This window comes from Juglans microcarpa x Juglans regia, chromosome 8D, assembly GCF_004785595.1.
Source record: "Juglans microcarpa x Juglans regia isolate MS1-56 chromosome 8D, Jm3101_v1.0, whole genome shotgun sequence".
In the NCBI taxonomy this organism is placed as follows: domain Eukaryota; kingdom Viridiplantae; phylum Streptophyta; class Magnoliopsida; order Fagales; family Juglandaceae; genus Juglans; species Juglans microcarpa x Juglans regia.
This window is the reverse complement of record NC_054608.1, coordinates 11,926,943-11,936,793: the sequence shown is the minus strand read 5'-3', so window position 1 is coordinate 11,936,793 and position 9,851 is coordinate 11,926,943. Positions and strand designations below refer to the sequence as shown.

The 9,851-nt window shown below is 34.6% G+C and overlaps 1 protein-coding gene across 1 annotated transcript; it reads right to left on the bottom strand.

Moving 5' to 3' along the window:
- Window positions 1–1,935: 1,935 nt before the first annotated feature.
- LOC121243739 (anthocyanidin 3-O-glucosyltransferase 5-like) lies at window positions 1,936–5,556 on the bottom strand. Its single transcript, XM_041141872.1, has 3 exons — window positions 5,378–5,556; window positions 2,382–3,811; window positions 1,936–2,193 (listed from the first exon to the last, which is right to left on the bottom strand). Exons 1-3 carry the CDS (start codon window positions 5,398–5,400, stop codon window positions 2,186–2,188), a joined length of 1,461 nt encoding a protein of 486 aa, XP_040997806.1. The 5' UTR covers window positions 5,401–5,556; the 3' UTR covers window positions 1,936–2,185.
- Between the last annotated feature and the right edge of the window lie 4,295 nt (window positions 5,557–9,851).

Sequence of the window (9,851 nt, the reverse complement as noted above, 5' to 3'; positions counted from 1 at the left end):
ATTTTCTACTATATTTTGTTTATGGGTAGTAACAAATTTATTTAAAGATCATTTTTTAGATTTAATCAATTTTTCTATTCTTCTCTCTTTTTTTCTTTTTTTTTTATTAAGTTTCTCATATCCAGATGGATATTTTCTATTAGACGTATTTTCTAGTAGAAAAGAACAATATTCACTATATAAAATATTACTATGCTTATGAATATTCCAAAATAAAATAAATATTAACATAAAACAATAGAACCTGATTTAGTAAATGAGATTCACTTTTATATAACAAACGACTTTTACTTTTATACAAAATTGTTAATTTGTACAATAAAATAAAATATCTTAATGTTAATATTCAAAATCAAGAAATAAATTATAGACCAGAAGAATTGAAAAAGAAATAAATAAATTTTGAAAAATTGTCCAGAAATAGTTACCCATGGCCAGGCCAAGCCATGGGCCATGTGAATTGTGAAAACTATGGTCAATTAACTTAAAGAAGACGACAAAAAACAACCAAGGGACAAGGATGTTCTAGAAAAGTAAAAACAAGTCATTTACAGAATCACTCTTTTATTGTCACAAACCTTCACAGTTTTACTGTATATATATAAAACAAAAACTTTACTTTATATACAAACTGCAGCTCAGACTCTTTACTTAGAGCGCTTTGATTGGATTAATTAAAAGTTAAATTCAATGAATATTTAGTTATTAGAGAATAAAATATGTTTATATTGGATTAGTCAAATTCTAAATATTTAGAATTTAGCTACAGTGACTTTCAAAAAATTTGAAAGTTACTGTACATACATCAAATACATATTTTATTAATTATTTCTCTCTCCCTTTCTTTTTATCACATATTTTATCACAATTGATATATTAATTTGAGTTAGTGATATATTAATTTAATAAAAATATGATTATTAATTAATATATAATAAATAGAATAGTAAAATATGATAAAATAAATTAAATTAATAATTAAAAAAATTAAATATTTTTGAAATTATTAGTTAGTTATTACTATATAATGAATAAATTGTATAATCTAATGTGGAGATTTGATGTGAATAATTAAAACTAAATTCATCTTATATTATTTTATTATTATATAATGAAAAAATAGATATTCCAATGTGGAGATTTATGTTAATGGAATAGTTAAAAGTCAAATTTCTCTTATATTCATAAAAAATATCCTTTAATTTTGACTAACCCAATAAGAGTGCTCTTACCTTCATCACCAAAACACAGGCTACACAGCAGAGCTGCTCAACATTTGCCACTGCGATTGGAGACAATGGACTATGGAGATGCTGCCAATGCCCAAATACAAGCAAGATGAATGCAATAGAGAGATTAAAGAATGGAGAGTGGAGTACAAAAGTTATGAAAGTAGAGTTTTTGAGATGTTCTGTTGGATTTTTTTAGACTTTGTAGAGGTAGATTGGACTATTAAATTTACAGTTATTATTGTAAGTTTTGACTTTCCAAAGAGAATTTGTAGAGTCTATATAATTAAATAAAAATTGATATATTTTTTTTTTATATAATTGTTAGCCTTTTTTTTTTACCATGGAGTTGAGAACTGAACTTTTCAATTTTTAATGTTAACGTCTCTTTGTTTAGTTTAGATAATTTTTTTTTTTAATTTTTTTACTTAATTATTTTTTTAATATTTTCTGAGGTCTTCTTCCATGTGGGGCATTAGGCAATCACCTAACTCGCTTTATGGGAGAGTCGGCCCTTGGTGCACATCAAATATGCACACTAAATATGCACACCAATGTAAATCATTTTTTTTTCTTTTCAGTATTTTTTAAACACCCTTAACCATTAAGAAAAAATTAAAAAAAGTATAAATCTACTAATAGTCACTTTTTTAACCATTAAAAAATATAAAAAAAATAAGAAAATATATGAATAGACACATTTTAGAGTCATACTAATATTTTTCTATTAATAAAATGGTCAAAGTAAAGTTGATGCGACAAACTTACACATCAAAAGTAATGTAATTCGCGTGAATAAACAGGTTTGCAAATAGATTTATATAGAGAATATGTAAAATGAAACCTGATAATTAATTAGCACATGCAACCAAATATGAAAAATATCTTATTAACAAATGCAAAATGTATTTTGTAACAAGTCTTTAGTTTTTTTTAATGAGAATTACATTTAGAATTTATAAGAAAAATTATAGTTATAGTCGTGAGTGTACAAACACCTTACAATTATTTAAAAAAAGTAAATAAATATAAGATTTATATAAAAAGAAATTAATTTTTTAATAATAAATTTTATTTATTTTTAAAATAACTATACGAGCTTACGCACTCTAATTGTCTAATTGGAGGAGGTAGCATTACCCATTTACTTGATACGTGCCTTCCATTCCTGAACAACACAAGAAAGAGACTTGTAAGACGACCCGGTACCAAAGTTCAATGCTTTCTCGGCACTGTCTTTAAGCTTTCTGGCCGTATGCCTCATCACCTTTCCTTCATTAACCTCCATCACTATCCTTATCACCCTCTCAATCTCCTCCCTTTCGACAACTCGTTTTTCTAGTCCTCCCCCTGCCAGCTTAACGGCCACGCCGACCTCTTCGACAAGCATCGTCGCGTTCATTCTCTGTTCAGCATAAAGTGGCCATGCGATCATCGGCACACCATAAGTGATACTCTCCAGTATGGAGTTCCATCCACAGTGAGATAAAAAAGCACCGGTCGATGCGTGGCGGATCACCATCAACTGTGGAGCCCAGGATGGAATCACTAGCCCCACTCCTTTTGTCCTCTCCAGGAAACCTTCGGGCAAATATGCCTTTGGATCGTTAAAATCTCCACCCACGTTGAAGAACGTACCAGAGGCAGACGTATTGGTCGGCTTACGCACCACCAAGATGAACCGTTGCCGGCTTAGCTCCAAACCCCATGCCAACTCAGTGAGTTGTGCAGCTGTCAAAGTCCCTCCGCTGCCTAGTGCTATGTAAAGAACTGAATCTAATGGTTGTTTATCCAGCCAAGCAAGACACTCAGCATCCGTTTCAGTCATTGGTACTTCATCCTTTTTGATAAGCGGCCCAATGACATGAATCGGTGGTGTGGGTATTTGCTTATAGAATGAGTGCTCTCTTATTGCTTTAAGAGACTTTGGTTCAAGATCCTCCCACAAGTTCAAGAAAATCCCGGTTGCCATGGGCAATCGGCTAAGGTGGAGCAGCAACCACTTGTACTCGTCAATCTTCCTATTCCGGGCTTGGTCCAGCAAGTCCTCAATTCGTACTGGTGCGCAATCTGGTACTTGAATTGATTCAAGGAGGTCAACGAACTCGCATTCTACCTCTCTGTCCAAAGTAGGAAAATACAAGGAAAAGCAAAGGAAAGCAGTGGAGGTAGTGCAAAAGGTGTAGGTAGGAATTGAAAGCTCCCTACAGATTTCGAAAGCTTGGGTACAGAAAAAATCGATTACGAGAGCCTGCAGCTTGCCCAGCTTTATGAGGACCGACTTTAGATCAGACTTGAGGCTCTCCTCAACGATGATAGATAGTCGGGTGAGGATGAGAGTTTCTTCACTGACAAGGGCAGAAATATCAACAGGTGGGAGGTCGATGACTTGCAGGCCAGGAGGCAGTACTGTGCAAGCTGGTGAGCGGAGAAGATGGGTTTGAGCGGCGGAGGCTTCGGTGGTGATATTGAGGAAGCTAACATGGCAATTGTGGTGGACGACGAGGTACTTGGCCATCTCGAAGAGGGGGATAATATGACCCATGCCGGGACTTGGGAGGACTGCAACGTGGGGTTTCATGGTATCGTATTCAACTTCTTCCATGGCTAGCTCTAACTAGCTTGTAAGATGTGGCTCTTTAGTGTGAGAAAGTTGGGTAAACTGCACAAGAACAAGGAAAGATTATTTTGGTCTGTAGATCATGTGTAAAACGTTGACGAAGACAAAAATACTATTTATAGGACAAAAAAGGTGACATCATGGATGAGATAAGATTGCCCATCTCGTCTCCTCTCTTATCTTCTTTTTTTCCTCTTTAGTACCCTATAAAATATTTAACTAAATAGTCTAAGCCTCGTTTGGTTAGATAAATGATATAAGATTAAATAAAAAAATTTAAGAATAATAATAAGATAATTTATAAATAATATTAAAATAGTTTAAATTAGAAATTTTATAAAATTTTGAGAAAGTAGAAAGAAAAAATTGAATAAAAAATTATAAAATTAAAACATAATTGAAATATAATTTTTATTTCTAGATTTAAAAAAATTGAATTATTTTTTATATTTTGTTTAAAATTTAGAAAAATTATAATAATTAGATAATAATTATATAAAAAAAAATTTAAATATCTAAAATTAATGTTTTGATAATAAGACGAGATAATTTAAAAAAATTTATCCCCTATTTATAAAGCTTGTTGTAATGAATATTTTATAGGAAGGTTACTCCAGTCCAATCTATCATGATGTGACTTAGCTATATGGCTCCATGAAGTCTTCTTCAAGCTGCGTTATAAGGTCCAGGGATGCTGCTAACTCATCGGGTCCTCGTTTGATTTCTTGACTATTATCAATTCAATTGAATTCGATTTAGATTTTCTTTTAATATTTAAATATCTAATTCTCAAATCATTAAATTTATTTTAATTTAAAATCTCTTTACACATATAACTCATAATATTTTTTAAATTTTTATAAATATATCTAAACTCATCTTAGATGAACTCCAATAAATTAACTTCACCATATCAACTCATTACTATTTATAAATAACTCAACTCAGCTCAACATTCAATCACAGCGTAATTTTTTTAAAATATTTTATTAAATCCGACAACTCGTATTTCCTTCACCATAAGTAGAGCTTATCTTCACCAACTAAGGTTTCTTTCAACTCGATCGTCATTGGAGGTCCAAGGGTGACATGAGAAACTTGGTTCTTACAACTACATCTGTGGAGGATAAAATACACAGCCTGCTAAAGACTAGATTCAGCCCACTAAGACACACTAGAAGACAAAATAGAGAGGAGACCAGTGGAGAGTGGGGTCAAGAGAGTAAGGGAGGAGTGTCAGGGAAAGGTGGGAAGAGAAGGAATGCTCAGACACGCCAAGGGTCAAACCTGACCTCTACTGGCAGACACGCAAAAGGACTAGTCACCTCCACTGACAGACAGGCACGCACAATAGAGAATCAGATAAAAGTAAAGGGCCAGATAACCAAGCAAGAGATCAGATCTTCTTCTTCTTCTTCAACCTCTCGAGGAAGACGTCTTCACCAACAAGATAAGCTCTAACTTCCTTTGTACAGTGATAAATAAGAGGCTGCCGGTACTTGGGAGGACTGCAACGTGGGGTTTCATGGTATCGTATTCAACTTCTTCCATGGCTAGCTCTAACTAGTTTGTAAGATGTGGCTCTTTAGTGTGAGAAAGTTGGGTAAACTGCACAAGAACAAGGAAAGATTATTTTGGTCCGTAGATCATGTGTAAAACGTTGACGAAGACAAAAATTCTATTTATAGGACAAAAAAGGTGACATCATGGATGAGATAAGATTGCCCATCTCGTCTCCTCTCTTATCTTCTTTTTTTCCTCTTTAGTACCCTATAAAATATTTAACTAAATAGTCTAAGCCTCGTTTGGTTAGATAAATGATATAAGATTAAATAAAAAAATTTAAGAATAATAATAAGATAATTTATAAATAATAGTAAAATAGTTTAAGTTAGAAATTTTATAAAATTTTGAGAAAGTAAAAAGAAAAAATTGAATAAAAAATTATAAAATTAAAACATAATTGAAATATAATTTTTATTTCTAGATTTAAAAAAATGGAATTATTTTTTGTGTTTTGTTTAAAATTTAAAGAAATTATAATAATTAGATAATAATTATATAAAAAATAAAAAATTTAAATATCTAAAATTAATGTTTTGATAATAAGACGAGAGAATTTAAAAAAATTTATCACCTAAATAGGGTAAAGCTTGTTGTAATGAATATTTTATAGGAAGGTTACTCCAGTCCAATCTATCATGATGTGACTTAGCTATATGGCTCCATGAAGTCTTATTCAAGCTGCGTTATAAGGTCAAAGGATGCTGCTAACTCATCGGGTCCTCGTTTGATTTCTTGACTATTATCAATTCAATTGAATTCGATTTAGATTTTCTTTTAATATTTAAATATCTAATTCTCAAATCATTAAATTTATTTCAATTCAAAATCTCTTTATACATGTAACTAATAATATTTTTTAACTTTTTATAAATATATTTAAACTCATCTTAGATGAGCTCTAATAAACTAACTTCACCATATCAACTCACTACTATTTATAAATAACTCAACTCAGCTCAACATTCAATCACAACGTAATTTTTTTAAAATATTTTATTAAATCCGACAACTCGTATTTCCTTCACCATAAGTAGAGCTTATCTTCACCAGCTAAGGTTTCTTCCAACTCGATCGTCATTGGAGGTCCAAGGGTGACATGAGAAACTTGGTTCTTACAACTACATCTATGGAGGATAAAATACACAGCCTCCTAAAGACTAGATTCAGCCCACTAAGACACACTAGAAGACAAAATAGAGAGGAGACAAGTGGAGAGTGGTGTCAAGAGAGTAAGGCAGGAGTGTCAGGAAAAGGTGGGAAGAGAAGGAATGCTCAGACACGCTAAGGGTCAAACCTGACCTCTACTGGCAGACACGCAAAAGGACTAGTCATCTCCACTGACAGACAGGCACGCACAATAGAGAATCAGATAAAAGCAAAGGGCCAGATAACCAAGCAAGAGATCAGATCTTCTTCTTCTTCTTCAACCTCTCGAGGAAGACGTCTTCACCAATAAGATGAGCTCTAGCTTCCTTTGTACAGTGATAAATGAGAGGCCATGAGAGACTATAAATAAGTATATTATAGTGAATTTTTCCTCCTCAAATGCCTGTGGATATAGGCAACTTGCCGAATCCTATAAATCTATGTCTCCCTTTCTCTTATTTTCTCTGCACTTGTTTTCCATTCACCGCTATGGACGTAAGCATACTACCGTACAGCTGCACCTGAACACTACTGAGGGCTCTAAACAATACCGATCAAAGTCCAAGTCGACCAGTGGGCCGGTAATGACTCTTTCTCTCCATGCATTCTGTTGTGCGATTTTTCCAACATCAACAATGACACCGTCTATGGGAGGGGAATGGGAGATATGAGAGGATCATGGGTCAAGAGATTGGTGTCAGGAGAGTAAGGGAAGGGTATCAAGGAAATGTGGGAAATAAGGAATGTTTAGACATGCCAAGGGTCAGATCTGACCTCCACTGGCAGACACGCAAAGGGACCAGTCACCTCCACTGATAAACATACACACATAATAGAGAGTCAGATAAAAGCAAAGGGGCAGATGACCAAGTAAGAGATCAGATCTTCTTCTTCAACCTCTAGAGGAAGACGTCTTTACCAACAGGAAGAGCTCCAGCTTCCTTTGTACAGTGAGAAATGAAAAGCCTTGAGAGACTGTAAACAAGTATATTATAGTGGATTTTCCCTCCCCAAATGCCCATGGACGTAGGCAACATGTCGAACCAAATAAATCTGTTTGCTAATTTTTCTTATTTTCTCTGTACTTGTTTTCCATTCATCGTCATGGACGTACGCATCGCTGACATACAACTGCACTAGAACACTTCTGGTGGCTCCAAACAACACCAAGCAAAACCCAAGTCGACTAGTGGGCCGGGAATGACTTTTTATCTCATTCCGGTTTGTTGTGTGATTTTTCCAGCATCAACAATGGTGCCGTCTGTAGGATTCATTTCACTTTCTACGCCAGAGGTAGGGAGAAGGATGATTTTTCGGTGCGCTAAGTAATTGCCAAACAGACAAAGAGATTCTCCCAGATAAGTGTTCTTGAACTCTAACTTTTATTTTTATGAAAAATATTACCATCATTATGTAGGCTTGGGAATCCAAACTCCCGAGACACATGAGTTGTACATGCACACCGGCTCATGCATTTCAAATACACAGCGTGTGGGCATAAATAGGGAGGCGAACATTGTGTGCTTAAGTACACAATATCCATACACTTACAAGTATGGTACAACACACATGCAATGGAGAGTCAGATCTTTTTTTTTTTTCTTTGGCAAGATAAGTACTATTAATTAAAAAGCAAACAGATACATGAGGTTCATGAAGGGAATTAGAGGCCGCCCATTTCATTAGATTATGCGCGCATCGATTCCAGAGTCAATGAATTTTTTTTGTTGATCACGCATCAAAAGATGGTAAGATGTAGTGTATATCTCGAGCAATAGATTGCATATCCCAATCTATGGTTGGAGAGTCTTTTCGGATTGCATGAATTGCTTGCTTCGAATCTCCTTCTATGCGGATCTTTCTTAGGTTACGATTTATGGCTTATTGAATCCCCAATAATGCTGCCGTTATCTCCTCAACATTTGAGTTTTTGTTGAGGATAAAATTGGTAAGTGCAAAAAGAAGTGTACCTGTTCCTGTTCTACAGATGCTAGCAATTGTTGTGTCATTTTCCTTGACTGCTATGTCAAATTGCAGTATGTATTGATCTTCAAGATGGTGAAAATGTGCAACTTCCAGTTCTTTTTGTTTATCCGTCCAGGATGTAGTATGATCAAGGAGGAGTTTTGATACTATCTTGATGAGCTAGGTTGGGGATGGTGTGACATACTCATGGATCACTTTATTTCTGAGGAACCAGACATTGTCAATGGCTAGGATTGCAAAGACTTGAAAGGGCTGAATCTCATCATCAGGGATATGGAGTGAGGCCTCAGGATTGATGATGGTTTTTATCCATTCCAAGAGAGGATTTTGGTTGAATCTTGAGATGTCAATGGGTCATTTAGAGTGCATCCAGAGTGTCCAGGTGTAGGGGCAATTAAGGATGAGATGGTTGATGCTTCCCTCCTGTTTGGCAGAGTGTGCAAAGAGTTTGCTCCTTATCAAGGTTTGCAATTCTTTTTAACTGAGCTCGTGTTGGGAGGACATTGTGGGATGCTTCCCAGAGAAGGAGTTTTAATCTATCTTGGATTTTTAGTTTCCACAATTTTTTCCAAGGGAGTTCAGTTGAGTGACTAGCAGGCCTGGTAATCATTGCTGCATAGGCAGATTTAACAGAGAAAGTGTCAGAATAATGGTGTTTCCATTTGATTTTATCCCTTATGCTCGAGAAGTTATTGTTGGAGAGTGGAATTTTTGAGATTTCTCTTGCTGGCTTGAGGAGAACAATGTTTGTAGAAGAATTGTATTCCATCTTCTTGGATTCTCGAGAATGAGTTTTACTCAATGTTTTGAATACCGTACCGGAAGTTGTACCGGTCAAGGCACTGGAACGAAATATTTCGATATCAATATCGTTTTGGGATAGTCAATATATGAATAAATTATATATAAATACATATATATAAATAATAAATAGCATAGTCTGAATTGTGGGTCAAAAAATAAGCTTGTAGTTTAAAAAAAATAAAAAAAAAATAAAAAAAAATAAATTGAAGGTCGAAATATCGGCCGGTACTGGCCGAAATATAGGCCGAAATTAAAGCTGGTACGATCGGTACCAGCCTGTATTTGGACCGGTACAAAACGTATATGGTACTTGTACCGGCCCAACGGCCAGTACGGCAAATATCGGTCATATCGTACGAAATTGAAAACATTGGTTTTACTACCCTCAAATTTTGCTCTTTCCAGTAAGTGGATGGATTTGGAGTGGGGGATGTTGGGATCCAAGGATCTTGTCAAACTCTTGAGACGGTTTCATTATTTATATCTGTAAGGATAAAGCT

What these genes read in the sequence shown, in the direction of transcription:
- LOC121243739 (XM_041141872.1), bottom strand. Translation starts at nt 5,400, where the DNA reads ATGGAAGAAGTTGAATACGATAC. An exon ending in GAAGAAGTTGAATACGATAC is followed by an intron (nt 3,812 to 5,377) that starts CATGAAACCCCA and finishes TGAATACGATAC; the next exon opens with CATGAAACCCCACGTTGCAG.